General features: G+C 40.2%; 2 protein-coding genes across 2 annotated transcripts in view; both read left to right on the top strand.

Annotated features, from left to right (window-relative positions):
* LOC120456682 (irregular chiasm C-roughest protein) overlaps positions 1–2,656 on the top strand; it is a 36,684-nt gene extending 34,028 nt beyond the window's left edge. The window contains exon 6 of the mRNA XM_039643640.2: positions 26–2,656. Within this exon, the coding sequence (XP_039499574.1) occupies positions 26–516 (491 nt within the window). The 3' untranslated portion in view covers positions 517–2,656. The remainder of the gene's footprint in view (positions 1–25) is intronic.
* Positions 2,657–2,975: 319 nt separating this feature from the next.
* Positions 2,976–15,620, top strand: part of LOC120457270 (neurogenic locus Notch protein) — a 38,289-nt gene continuing 25,644 nt past the window's right edge. The window contains exon 1 of the mRNA XM_039644692.2: positions 2,976–3,895. Coding sequence (XP_039500626.1) covers positions 3,736–3,895 — 160 coding nt within the window. The 5' untranslated portion in view covers positions 2,976–3,735. The remainder of the gene's footprint in view (positions 3,896–15,620) is intronic.

Genomic DNA, 15,620 nt, shown 5'->3' with positions numbered 1-15,620 from the left:
TGTGATATCTCGGCAACTTTTGCAGGACAACCGCTGCTGCAGAACGGCATCGACAGCCGCTTCAGCGCCATCTACGGTAATCCCTACCTAAGGACGAACTCCTCGCTGCTGCCACCGCTGCCGCCGCCGAGCACCGCCAATCCGGCGGCCACACCCGCCCCGCCCCCCTATCATGCCGCCCGCCACGGCCACGCCCACCACGCCAATGGCGGACTCAAGCATTTTGTGGGCGGTGCCGTGATCACCACAAGTCCCGTTGCCAATGTGAACGGCAATAGCGGCGTGGGCGTGGGCGGTAGCTCGACGCCCATCGGCGTTGGGGGCGTGGCAGCGGGAGGTGGCAGCGTCAGCGGCAGCAGTTCGAACTTGACCGCCAGCAGCAACACACTGGCGGCCACGCCCCTCGCGGGCGGCGGCAACGGCGGCCAGTGCGCCCAGAGTCCGTCCGGCCAGTTCATACTGTCCAACAATGGCAAAGGACACACGCAGAAAGGACCTCTGGCCACTCACGTCTAAGCGCGCACAGGGAGAAGGATATATATATAGAGATATATATATATAGAGATATATATATGTATGTGGAAGGCACTAGCATAACTCGTAAATGTATTGAAAAGCAGAACTTCTAGTGTGTAAACTTTTTTTGTCCATCGATATTAGCGTAATTCCGGTTCCGGTTCAAGTGGTGTGGACCACTTTTCGCAAAGGTCTTGTGAGGCATCAACTAACTTCGATATATATGGATATATTAATGTCTTGGCTGAAATGTAACTTCAATCGTTTGTAAATTTTTGTATCGTACAGACCCCAAGGAGAAAGAGTTCAGCACCCTTGAGTAAAAAACTTAACCATGCAAATATGTGTAAACAAAAAACAAAAAAAACAGAAAACAGAAAACAGAAAACAAGAAGAAAACAAAAACCGTATTGTGATTTATAGCGTTAATTATTTTATGGCTGAGACTCGATGAGTTTCGGCAAATGGCAAATTATATCAACTAGTGCAAATCTTAAGCTACTTATCGAGTAAAAAAATCGTATATCAATTAAACACGAAACGTATCGAACAGAAATGAAACAAAAAGAAAAACAAAAACAGAAGCATATGAATATACATATACATAAACATAAACCAACTACAAAACTTCAAAAGTTCATTTTAAAAAAAGAGCGAGTTGCATACAATTTTAAAGAAAACCCAAAATCAATTCAATTATATAAATTATAAAAAAGAAAAAAGCCTGTAGTTAGTTTGAAGTAAAAAGATGAAAAGCTAACATAAAAATGAGAAATGAGAAGAGTAAATGCAAATGCAGCAAGCAAAAACAATTTTCTAAGCCAAAATTTATCAAATTTTTAGACTTAATTACGTTTACGTATACACAAAACGAAACGAAACAAAATGAATGCAGTGAGAGAAACGTTTAGAGTAAGAGTGCTGCGTTTGACCTGTGACCCGGTCAAGAAGAGCCAAAAGCAAAATATCAAAAAAAAAAAAAAAAAATCCGCCATTACTTTGCACCAACACTCACATTGAATCTCAAATTAAATCTATATTTTTAAGGGCATGCTACAGTATTATGACAATTTTGAAAACAAAATCCCCAAGCCGCAAATAGCTGAAAAATATGTCCAAATATTGGTGATCGCAGTGAATAGAATAAAACTAGAACCACCAACTCAGTTCCCACTTTTCAACTTGATCGGGTTTTCAGGAACAGGACATCCATGTGAAAACTTGAATATTTTTTTTTGTCTAGCCGTAAGCGAGTAAATGATATTTGAACTTAAATCAATTATGTAAAGAAGGAAATGAATTATTGTATATCGTATATATATAAATATATATAGAGCATAAATGTGTATGTCAACGCTTAAATTAAATGACTAGCTAAGAATTAGAGAGAATGTTTGTAATATTTTTTTTTTGTCTGCCTAGTGTTTTAAGCCTATTTATAGACGTAAAAGCAAAGTACATGTAAACAATTTTAATGGTAAAAAAAACTTAAAAAGCTTAGAAACAATTTGTAAAACATTTGAGCGATCTACCAAAAAAATTTAAGTGTAAAGCGTAAAATTTTTAACACGAAATGCTGCCTTATGATTCCTCGTTGAGTTCTTAATTCACTAAGCCAGTACTGTATTTATTTAACTAATTGTTTCAATAATTGTTTTTTTTGTTTTTTTTTGGAACATTATATACACAAATATACATATTGTATCTAGAGTAATTGAGAAAATGCTTTAAATGTTCTTCGTTTACACTGATTTATTCACTCGAATCTAATTCTATTCTTTCCGTGGGCTAATCGCGCAGAGCTTTTTCACTGGGATAACGTACCGAAAATCGGAGTTAAGAATGGTGTTGCATTTTTTGGATAATTGTCAAACGATTCAATTAAGAGTTCAATTATATAGACGTTACACGAAACGAATGTAATTTCAAATGAAATCCTATTAAGCCAAGTAAAAGTATGATAAATGCAGGCAGCGAGTTTGCGAATGCAGTGAATGCAGCGAATATGAGCAAATGGTTCGCAAAATGAAAACTAAGAACGTGTTGCGTGGAAAAGGGAAAAGTACGAAAACCTAACTTAAGTCGAGAAGAACTCAAATTAGTTGAAATAAAAGAAAAATAAAAATACTTCAAAATGCTACAAGCACGACTTTCAATTGGTATTCATTGTTTTTTTTGCAGTGCCTACCAATCTTACATTGTCGAATTACATGCATTTTACATGTAGTCATGTCTACATCTCGCTATGACTGCACCAAAGCGCCATTCGGACAAAGAGGGCAACTGCGCTTAACAGTGGTTCGGAACTCGACTAGGCTTATTTGTTCACCCACCGATCTCGATCTTGTTCACCCACCGATTCTCGAAACGCAAGATGGCTGCTCGCAAACGGTATGTTTCTCTCGCAGCGAGGCGGTCACACTGCCGCCTTGGAAACAGATCGCTTTTTTGCAGTGGATGAAACGGTTGTGAAAGCGGACGAGCGTAAGGCAGACGAACCTGGAAAGCGCAGAGCACAGTTCTCAGCTTGAATATTTTTTTTTTGGAAGTGAAACCCGCGTAGCATACAGGATATACAAACAAATCGCATCGAATTCAATTGCATTGAATTGAATCAACTCGAATATGAAATGAAATGAAAAGGATGGCCAGAGCGAGAAAGCCGTTCAGCAAGGAGTGCCTGTCGAAGGGATAGGAAAGAGAGAGCGAGAGAGAAACAAGGATTTTCGACAAAGTGTATCTACCTCGAGTCGCGTGTGCGTGAGTGAGACGGAAGCCGAGTGCCAGAAGAGGAAGAGCCAGCGCAAGAGAGCAATACGCAAGCGTGCGGCGTCGGTTTGAATTTGAATTTGTGCTCGATCCTCGCGGAAAAAAGCAAAAAAGCAAAAAAGCCTTCTTTTTTTTGCCATTTTTTTTTATGTTTGCAAACGGAAAATGTCGCCGTCGTCGGGAGAGTGCCTCCTCTTAGTTTATCAAATAAAGCTTTAAAGTCTGCAGTTTTAACAAAACTATACAACACAAAACAAAAGCAACGAATTAAAAACGCGCTAAAACAACAAATTGCTTAAATAAAGACTTAACCATACAAAATACGAGCAGTAGGAAATATCCTCAAAGAGAGAGACCAAAGAGGAGCGCTAAAGAAACCGAAGAAGCGAGTAGAGAAGAGGAGAAGAGGTGAAAAACTGGAAAAGTGGTTAACTGGAAAACTGGATTACAATGCAATCGCAGCGCAGCCGACGTCGCAGTCGCGCACCAAACACTTGGATTTGTTTTTGGATTAACAAAATGCACGCCGTTGCGTCGCTGCCGGCGTCGCTGCCTCTGCTGCTGCTGACGCTGGCGTTTGCGAATTTGCCAAACACCGTACGCGGAACTGGTGAGTAAAGCGGAGACGCCGATCAGAACGAGGGTACAAAATATAGGGTGGGTGCAGAGAAACAGGAATTCCAGGGCTCAAAAAACGATCCATGGTCTCGCTTAAAAACGGTTTTATAGAACCCAAACTAAACTATGAAATTAGATGTTTTAGGGCTTTTATAGAACCCAAACTAAACTGTGAAATTAGATGATCTTGTAGCGCTGGTAGCTGTGGATCCTAACTAATCTTACTAACTGTATACTTGGATGTAATTTTCTTATTCAGAGCATACTAGTATTTCATTTTACGTTGGCTTCTGGTGTTCCTTTTTCAAAAGTTCGAATCAAGCTAGATTGCACTTACAAAATATACTTGTGAACTGGACTAGTTCCGCTTAAACCAGTTGGATATATCCAACTATGTATATTGCACACCTAGGAAATGTTGGTCCATTAAATCGGATGCATTTGCAACGGATAAGTGACTAAGCAGCCCATGCAGCTTTTATACAAAAAGAAAAGGTACAAATAGTGCGCTACTGTATAATAGCTGTATTTAGATTTTTTGATAGGTAAACCCATAGATAGTAAAAAGTCCTAGCTTAAAGAATCGTCGCAATCCCAATGAAAACAGCTTCTCTGTGTGTGTTTCGTCCACTCTCTTTTTGAACCTCTTCCGTCCGTCTCCCTTTTGGGCAGCTCCTACTTCTTCGCCTTGCTTTGCGTGGCTTGTGTTCATTGCGCTTCCTTTGCGCCGTCTTCCTTCGCTTCGCTTTGTTGTCGCTTTTCGGACAGGTGGTCGTTTCTCTCTCTCTCTCTCTCTTTCTCTACGTCTATCTTTCTCTCCTTGATTTCTCGCTCCACTGTCGCCTCTCACTCGCTCGCTGCCTGTCCCGCTCTCCGCGGACTGCGCATGCTCTCTCAGATTTGAAAACTCACCTTTTCGAAACAAGAAAGACCGATTTTACCGTCGGCAAAAGGCGACTCTTTCCTTTGTGTTTTTACTTTACTTTTTTTTTTATTTTTTTACTGCGCTATTTGCTCTGGAGTGGCCAACTTCCTTCCAACTTTCCAGCTTTGGAAGCGAACTCCTCCACACGATAAGTGCCGCATGCGCATGCACATGGGGTTTTACTGGGTATCGGGTACTGTGTACTGGGTATTTGCGTATTTGCATATGGAGCGGCCGTTGTCTAATCACTGAGTAAATACCGAATCGTATCGTATCGTATCGGATCGCTTCGGATCGGTTGTAGGTGTTCTTAGGGTACTTGGAGTCGATTGCCTCAGTATGTCAGCTTTCCACGGAACTCAAAATCTCCTGGCGAAATTCTTGAGAAAGTATGTGAAAGTGCAGCTCGAAGAAGATATATCACAGTTTTTTCCAACAAATTTCATTATGTCTGAGAATGTTTGAATGTTTCTTTCTTTTTATTGAATATGTCAGATGTTTCAAGTTTCATTGCTCCAAAGTATTGAAATCCATCAATCATTTTAAATGATCATTACCAGAACTTTGATCCCCCAGCATCGGGCAATTTCATTATAACACACTCTATATGAACTCTACGATTTTTTAACAGCTGCAAGCGAAGATCGTTGAACTATTATTTTTATAACTTTTACCTGGGCATTTCCTGAGCTCGGGTTTCCGCCTCCTAAACTCTTTTTTTTTCTGGGTTTATTAGCCATGGGCGAACGTGTGATCTTTGCGAGCGACACAACATTTGCATTTTTCAGCTGCAAGAAATTAGCCAGAGGAAGTTGGTAGTAAAAGGTAAATAAACGGGATATATGAAAGAGACATCAAATAATTGTGCACATAGCAAACTGTGTAGCGGGGAGAAGAAATGCTTAAAGTAGTAATATTAAATGTGTAAATTAAAGCCAGAAATATTCCTAAAAATCCACCTCATACATTCGATTTAATTTCACTTCTAGTTCCCTAAGAAAAAAGTGTTTGCATATTCATAAGGCCAAAAACAAAAAAGACAAAAAACGCTTAGAGCTCATATACCCTTTTTGTAGCGATTAAGTTCTCACAAATTTACGCCCCATTAGCTCCAATCCAAGTTTGTTCAACTTTGTGCGATCGAACGCCTGCATTTAGCCACCAATTTGGGGTATTATTTTTTTGCAGGTTTAATGTGGCACGTAACGGTTTCGAGAACCAACCACCGCATTCGATTTCATCATACAAAAACATCCAGGCATATATACCTATACCATATACCGCATCGCACCGCATATAGAATGTATAGTGTAGTATAGGAATAAACGACAGCTGGGCTCCTGGAGCCAAAAGTGAAGCAGCAGGAGAAGCAGGAGCAACCCCTGTGTCCTGGCATATTGCACATGCGCGTCCTTTTTGCTGTTTGCTCAAAGATCAAATTACGATATGGTATGGCATTGCATGGCATAGTGTTGTGCGTGAGCGAGAGAGAAAGAGAGAAAGAAACGGGCATATAGTAGAGTATCGCCTCAGATACTTTTGTATCTCCACGCTCCGCTCCCGGCTGTTTCCTGTATATCCTGTGTGCACCCCAAAAACTAAAGAAGGAAAAACCCAAAACACATTTCTTGACTTTCGTAAGTCACGCACACGGCGGTTCCCTAATTAGCCCTCGCCTAGACTTCAGTCAATATACAACATACCTACCATATACCATATACTACTACTATATAAAGTACTATATTTGTATGTGTACCCTGTACGCCTGGCGCATGAGGTCGGCATGTATGGCGATGCATAACCAACATGCCCATGGTTATGGGTCGTAAAGTGTACACTTTATGGTCGGAATGGATCATCCACATAAAGTTGCAACCAAATTTAATGGAAGTCAAATTAAGAGGGCCAGAAGGGCACTTAAATTGAAGGATCAAGCAAAGATGAGGGTAGTACTACCTAGATTTATAGCTGCTATACGAACACAAAGACTATCTTGCTAAAAATGTGGAGTAGATGAAACTGTATAACTAGCCATCATTAGTAAATACCATTAACTTCATTTGAATAAATAATACATTAACCGATCATTACAAAATCAAAGAAGCTATGAGTAGGTATGTCAATGCGTCAGTATGTGAGTAAAATGCAGTCAATCAAATCAGCTCAAAAAATACTTGAATGCAAGGTTTCAATGCCTCAATTTTATCAATATAAATAAATTTAAAACATGTCTGAGATGCATTTATAACACCTGAGGTAAAAATCAGGTCAATTCCCACGAACGCAAACCCTTTTGCAAGGACGCGGCACTTAAAAACGCAGATTATTGTGAAAGTCTCTCTTATTTTGGGCGTCTCAATTAATTTGAGACAACCACTTATCGACCATTTACTGTCGCATTTATTAATTAATCGACGCCGCCGACGTTGACCAAAAAAAAAAAAAACAACAAAAAAACAGGAGTATCACTTGAAAATATAACTTTCCCATCAGTAACTTAAGAAGACTTAATTAAAAAACGGTATATGAAATCGGCTAATTTCTCAAGTGTTAACTCTGCTGTTACTCCTTGCCTTTTGCCAGACCTGGCCAAAATCAAAAAACCTGTAAGTGATAAAGTAAACTTCGGCAAAAAAAAACAAAAAGGAAAACAAAATAAAGCAGAGGAGTTGAGGAATCTTGTTGCCTGGTCACTTGATATGGATATACGGCAAAGCAGTTCCGTTCCAGACGATCCCGATACTCAGATGCTCAGATGCTCCAATGCTCGATGCTCGATCTCGATCTCGATCCTGTTTTTCGGGACACACCACACCTTTGAAACCAGAATTGGCAAGGCTCTTCAGGTAGAATTTCGTTTGCCAATGTGCAGTCATCTCATCTTCTCAGTATCTCAACGGCTCAACGGAAATCCACAATGTTTTTGCGCACTGTGCTGTCTTTGCCGATATTTGTTATTTGTTCCCATAGAGTCATTGCATAAACATGAAAATCATTTTCCCAGCCCATCTCTCTCTGCAGTGTATATGTTGACAACTACTTTCCAAGTTTTGTCTTGGGAAAATGCCTCAAATGGCCAACGAATGAATTGAGGTTTTCTTCTCTCTACATACGCATATGTATATACAGATATGTACTTCTTTGCTGGCCAAACTAATTATGAAAACAGTCCTCACATGTGTCGGCTGCAATTAAATCCGCTTAGAAAAATCCATGGATTGTATGGATTCTAAATCTCAGCTCGACTTGACTTGACTTCACTATACTGGACTTGGCTCTCAAGTCTATACTCCACTCTACGCTTCTCTTCTCGGCTTTTATTGACTTTTAATGATGGCCAGGCGAATTAGTGCGCCCTGACTTACTCTTTCTGCCGTGGCCAGTTTAATGAGTTTTCTTTATGGCCAACACATGTACATTTCGAGTCGGTAGATACAGGTACAGGTACTCACACACACACAGATACTATTCGAGCCAAGATACAAGATACACACACAAACAGAGACAACGAACGCACTGACCGAACAAGTTTTTAGTTTTTTTTTTCTGTTGTTTCTTTCTGTTTTCTTGGGTTTTCTTGACTGGTCTCTTTGGTCTCCTTTGTGTGGCTTGTTCTTGAAGTATCTGCGAGGTACAACAAAACAAAAAAAAAGGCTGACAACCTCAGAAGAACCCCTCCTTTCGACCCAGCCCCGCCCCTCACCTCCCCCTCTCTAGGAAACACACACCAACAGCAATTTTTATAGATATTACCCAAAGTGTCTTGTTTGGTTTTGGTACGGTTCTGTTTTCTTTCCTTCGCTTTTGGCCCGGTCTCTTCTTGTCGTCTTGTCTTCCAGGCTTTTGAGCTTTTAGGCTGCGCCCCTGCCACGCCCCCTAGAAATCCCCCTATGTTGCCATGCGATTTACTCCGATACTCTTATACCTACAGATCTCTCATTTGTGGTCTTCGAAAAGTGGAAAAGTGGTAGGAAAATCTCGATCTTAACGGTAGTAACTTATAGTTTCTACAACGCAGCAATCAAAAAATATTCTAAGGAAATAACTTACTGATGTTTACGACGACCATTATTCAATTTTTCTTTGAATACAAAACACGAAAATACGTCATTATGTCAGTGTATGAATGTTATAAGAAATCCAAAAATAATTAGAAAATTGTTGTTGTATGCTCGAAAGTCGAAAGAAATTTCTTTACGATGCTCGCGTCTTGTCATTAAGGAAATTTACGATTTCCTTGGCAAACGCAACGCAATCAGTTGGCATAGAAACTTCTTGTTCTTGGCCGGGCCAAGATTCTGGCCTCTCCCTTTCTCGCTCTTTGGTTCGTTGTATAGCCGTCTCTTTCCCGTCTTCTATCCTGTTTGGAGGAGGCAATGAAAAATGACAATCATCATTATATACACTTGAGCGGATCGACGACAGTCGCCGATCGTGTGCTCGTCGTCTTCTCAAGTTGAAACTGAAATTGCTCCGACTTTGTCTTCTCTTCCTTCTTCTCTTCCTTCTTCTCTGCCTCCTTCTTCTCCTTGTCTTCATCCGTCTCCATCTCTCTCTTCACATGCGTGTTTGAGAATCATCCGCAGAGGCAGAATAGAGATCGGTCCAAGCTCAAGTGAGTGGTTGACTTCAAGAGATGCATAGATACTTTGGCTTGCATAATAATAATCATGATAATAATAATAATGATCGGTGGTCGAAGGAAGAAGCCATGCCGAACGATACGGGATGATATGACCGAATGATACTTTTCATGGTGGTCTAGGGTGCCTCAGACCCATCGCAGATACCCTCACATAAAACATTAGCAAGGAGTTGTGTATCGTTCAATTCACCAAAAGATACAAGAAACTTGGATACTATATGGTTATCAAAAACTGAAATCGAGAAAGCTATTGCTCACTTACATCTAGAAGTGGATACATTGTAAAGTAACTAGAAACCGTGATATATCCTTAAAAGAAATAAAAGACACCTTTGAAACGGCAGGATACAAAAACACTGAGATAAACACATGCTTCAAGCTGCCACTTGAAAATGTATCTCAAATTTCAAGCGTCTGACACTCGCTGGCTCTAAAGTACTTCAGTTGAGAATCTGCAGGAACTCTGCTTTGGCTTGGCGTTCCCAAACAAACGAGTAGATGCTTTATCAAACAACATTGATTTAGTATGCATATCTGGAATTTAAAGTCATCTATTAGGGCTGCATCTTTTGTGCAAAGATGCAAAGATCATTAGCAACCGGGTTCCACTTCATCTGAACGCTCACTTAGCATTGATTAAGAGCCATATCATGCAGTTGCATCTTCTGAATCTGCAGACTCTTTCTCTTTGAGTTTTCCCTTTAATGCTGGCAACCTGCGCGACATTTGCATAAGGCCCATTTTGTAGGGCGCCAGAAGAACTGGCGTTTCTTCGGTGACAAATTAGCAGAGCTGCAAAGTAAATATGAATTGAAGACTCTGCCTTTTTTTTTTTCTTTCATCCATTTCATTTTTGTCGTTTTCCGAACTTTAACTAAACATTCACACGCTGGTTTGTTGTCTGCCGGAAGTGTTAAATGCTTCAGTTTATTTAAAGTACATACACACAAAGAGGAGTAAGAGAGATAGAGTGAGGGAGAGACGGAGAGACGAGTCGAGACTCCATACAATATCACTCATATGCCATTATTTTTATGGATTTCCGAGCAACAACCCTTTTTGTTTGTGCGCCTGCGCGGCCTTTTCCGTTTGGCGCGCATTTCCTTCAGCCTCGACCTCTTGAACCCCAGCTCTTGCTCTCTCGCTCTTGCCCTCTCACTCTCTCCCTCTCTGCATGCATTTTATATGCTTTTCCCCGGCGAGGGCGGATTTTGTCAAAGTGTCTCATATGTTTTCAAGTGCACTTCAATTACCAAAAAAAAAACCTATATATATGTATATAGTTATGTACATGCATATAGATTACTTACAACTGCAGCTGTGTGTCCTTTCCGGAGGGCTGTTTATCACTCATCCTCCCGCCCAAAAATACAAAAAACAAAAAAAAACATTTTCCACCCCCTCTTATCGTGCACTCAATTACATCGTCGGGTAGGTCAATTATTCCCATAATATTATCTTTCATTTGGCTAAGCATTATGCTAATCATCCGAGCTTCTCGCTGTGGGAAAATAAAGTGCGAGTGAAAAAAGTGGCGTGGAAAACGGGGGGGAAAAACGAGCGATGATCATCAAGTGGAATGAACAGCGCTCAACTGTGAAAAGTTTTGCGTCTTGCAAGTGGGTTGCTGACTTACTTACCATATACTTAGTTTCATTATCAAAGACAATTTCTCTATTAGCTATGAAGTTCATAGTACTTGCACTTTAAAACGCAACGTTCTACTCGCAATGCCGCAAGCAAAATTCAATTTAAATGCAACATCTACTGCAGTAATAAGTTTCCTGTTTCTTTCGATTCACATATAATATTATATATTATTTATTATATATTACATACAAGTCTGGCTCAACCCACTCTCATGAAGACATCAATCAGGGTACCCATAAACCACATTCACAGGCATTTCCCCTTTTCAAAAGATCGTCTAATCCGAAATCTATTTCAACATATGTGGCAATAACAATATCGTAGACCGCAAAAACCACAAACTTCCTCCCCCATGTTGCTCCAAAATTATACGTATGAATGGGTTCAACACTTGCGGGGTAGAGGAAGGGAGGAGCAGGGGAGTTGTATTTTCAATATTTTGTCCGATTTTTCCTCGTTTTTTTCTATTTTTTGTTTTTTTCTTTTTTATTTTGCTATCGCCGACGACAGTGGCCTATTAATCTATCAGAAGCTTCAGACGCTTCGGACCAAACAAAAGGGGTTAGCAGAGATAGAGATAGAGGGCCGAAAGAGATGGTGGCAAATGGAGCGACGGAGACGGGGTTAGAGTGGGTTAGAAAAAGAGAGGTGGAGCGAGCGAGCCAAGGCAAAATTCCATGCCACATAACCCAAAAAGACGAAAAGAAAGAAAGAGCGAGACGTTGTGTTTGGTTGACGTCGCGGTTCCCACACTCGTTTATTCGTTTTACGACTTGCCCCCCTCCCGCTCCACGCCCCACTGCCACTCCCCCTTTTCCCCCTTTTTGCCACTTCGATTCTCCACCGATCGCGGCTACTTTTTCATTAACACTACAATCTTTCCGCATTTTGTTGCCTGCTGCTGTTGTTACAACGCCTCTGCAGGCCTCTCATTTTCCGATCTCTCTACGCTTACAGCCAAGTCCAAAATAATATATGTGCTTTTCTATTAACAAATATTGTGGATTATGGGTCAATGAACTCGATAGTTTATACTTCACTTAAAACTTGCAACTAAAGAGCAGTTGCTTACATTTTTCAATTATTTCGATCGAACTTTTTTAAGTTACTACATATGTACATATATACCAGTAGTGCGTACTTTTCCCGCCACTGTAGCATAGTTTTTTGTGACCAATTTTGTAATCGCCATTACACATTTGGGTAGGCAAAGTATTTATTTATTGCTGGGCCCCCGCAGCAATTTGTGATCATTCGCGCGCCGGACAGTTCCCATAAAAATAATGATCGCTCGATGATCGCTTCGTTTTCTTCGGCAAGCTTATCAGAGTTGCAGTTTTTGCGACGCAAATTGTGTATGAAAATTTCTTTTATCATCTCGCCATACACACTTCAAATATAATAAATGTGCATAAATGGCCATCGTAAGCTTGGCGATCAATGGCAAATGGAAATACTTAAGCATGCCAAATTGGAAGCCAAATAGAAGTTGTGGGGGTTAAACGATCAATAAGCAATTAAAGTACATTTATTTTCGGCAGATAACAAAAGATGCCTTTCAAGAAACGGTTAGAACAGTATCTTGCGTTCCGCAGAATCTCATTATGTATTTCCAACGAAGTTCAAGTTATTTCTATTGTTTGTACAAAATACCACTTATATTGTTTTGACCAATGAAATTTCTATTTTAGCTAAGTTCAATACACAACTATTTGTTTTAATCACCTACACATAAATCTACGCGACTGATGACTTGTTGCACATCCGGACTTTTTCATATCCCATATCCAATTACAAATCGTGGCGAAATTGTCGCCGAATAAAAATCATGAATAAACATGAAGGCAGCCTGAGAACAAACTGAATTTAGATAAGGAAGTGGGCCCAGCGGCATGGCATAGTGTACGAGTATTATGGGGGCGATAAGGCCGAAAAAGCTTTTGGTCTTATAGTTTCCGACTTCATTTGCAAGTGCACAGATACATTGCTAATCCTTCTTGCTACATGTGGCATGTTCAAGCGGCATGGTTAGCTTTTCATTCCGAAATGTAGAAAATCTAGGATTCATTTTAAGCCTAATTCAATTTTCGTTGGTTTTCCGTTTTATTATATGTATATCTCAACATGCTGACATTCTTGTTGATATGTTTTTGTTTTTTTTTTTAGCGCTTAGAGAAAAGCGTGAGAAATTTTTGGCCGTGGTTTGGCTTTTTTGTGTTTCTTGGTGTTTTTCTTGTTTTTTTTTTTTTTAGTTTGGTGTGGTTGCTTTTTGTTTTAGTTGTCGCAGCTGTTGTTGCTTATTATGCTGATAGCGTTTGCTACTTTTTCATTGTTGTTTTTTCTATTCGTATGTGTGGTAATGCGAAAAATTCAAATTCGATAAGCACCATTTTGTAAAGAAAAAACCAGCGGAGATATTTCATTATTGTCTTGGCTTCCTTTTTGCTCGTTTATATTTGTTTGATGTATGTAAATGGTTTCTTTTATTTTTTGGGCTAATTACAAGTGGTTCATTGATCGCTTCATGGCGCCAATAGTTGGTTTATTCCTTTTTTCAGGTGGTAGGGACACTTTTTTGCTTTTTATGTATGTATGTTGTGCGAGAGCCAAATCCACAACATGATTAATTATTAAAAAAAATGATATATCTCGCTCTTGTAACGTGCAACATTTTCTGTCGTCTCCGTGTCATTTTCATCGATCAATATCACAGATATTTGCAAGTCACAGTCACGCCTGCTTTCATCGGTGATTGTGAAATGTCGTGACTTTGAGAGATCCCCCCTGGATTTAGCTTACTTTAACTTTACGCCAAACCTAAGCAAACTAAACGCCGACAATCTCTATTACACATATCGTTGAGCAAGTTTAATTAGGTCTTAAACGCGGTTTGAGAGCCAACTCAAGCAATTAACAGCTCATTTGTCGGCGGTGGAAAAGCGAAAAAGCGGAAAAGCATCTGCCTAAACGGCGCATAAATGCCGGCCAAAAGCGATTCCACGTTGATTTTACATGTGCGGTAAATCACACGCAATAAAAACGCTCCGATACTCGTAGTGTATACCAAAAAAGCTAGCTGAAAAATTAAAAAAAAAACTGAAAATCTTTTCACGCTCTGTCGATGAAGCGTTGAGTGCCCATATGTGGTTTCTCTGTCCCCCTGTCTTTCTCGCCTTCCCTGCCGGCAAATTAATTAAACAGAGCTATAAGCCCAAGCCACACCTCACGAAAAATACAAAAAAAAAACATTTAAGCTCGGTGCCCATCGAGTGATCTTTACCTGGAATGTGTATAATTCAATTTCGGACCCATTTGCCCATTCCACTTGGGCACTTTTGTCGCACATTTGTCGCTCATCAGTTAGTTAGTTAGTTAGCGCTAATATATTTCAATTTTAATAAGATTGCCAACCTATCAAAAGTTGCCTGACAACTGACAAATCAATGGGATCACATCAAATGTTTCAGCTTTGGAAAATCTGATGAGATATGCATGCTGCACCCACAACACACTGACTCTGCACTATTTTCATATCTTTTTCGCTGCTGGATTTGTGGCATTTGTCTGTTTTTTTGCATCTGTTTTGTTGTTGTTGTTTTTTTTACACTAATTGAGGTCAATTAGTTTACAAACAAACGCGGCCAACGAAGACAATCAAATGCAGAGCAACATCTGAGTATCTGAGCAACTGAGCATGCTGCAATATTTTTCCTTTTGCATAAATTTCTGCAACATTGTGCACACACACACTGCTTGTGACTCAATTTGAAGTTATCTCTTTCTTTTTTTGCTTCCTCGCCGCTTTATTTATGCATTGTCATTAGCCAGTTAATCAGAGATATTGTATATATATGTACATATATGTATATCTTTGGGATTTATGCCACGTCTTGTCCACAAGCCATCGATCATCAGTGTTTAAAGGAGACGCAGGCAGTGAGCGAAAATGTGTGTATGAAATGCTTACAAAATCATTTTTTTTGGCCACTTTACAAAACTGTCCATATAAGTTCGATTAATTCTTGGAAATGCTCAATTTGTGCACTCAATTGGGGCTTTAGCTTTCGCTTTGGCTTAAGCCTTTTTGCATTCGATTTGATTTGCTGCTCGTGTATGCAAGACGGTACAGTGGCCACTCATTGTGTGTGTTTTGGCACACATCTACCATCGCCCCACTGTCACCTCGTGCCACGCCCCGCCGCCCACAGCCCCTTTGGGCAGACAAGCGATTTATTTATCTCCGCCTGTCGGGGGCAATCAAAACTTATTGTCGTCGCCGCGATTCGAACCGAAATAAACCAAACCGCATGTCAGAACGCTTTGTTCTGCTGAGTTAGGAAACCCCCCTTCCCCCCTTCCCGATTTTATAATTTTTTATTTTTTCTGAGCTTTTTCCAGCGCAGGAAATCGCCACACGCCCAATTAGCAAACACATATATAGCACAGTTGGGCGCAAGAGAATAGCAGCGAAGGTGTGAAAAGCGTTATAAGTGCCGC

This window comes from Drosophila santomea, chromosome X (genome assembly GCF_016746245.2).
Source record: "Drosophila santomea strain STO CAGO 1482 chromosome X, Prin_Dsan_1.1, whole genome shotgun sequence".
NCBI classification, from domain to species: Eukaryota; Metazoa; Arthropoda; class Insecta; order Diptera; family Drosophilidae; genus Drosophila; species Drosophila santomea.
This window is presented reverse-complemented; position numbering and strand designations above follow the sequence as displayed.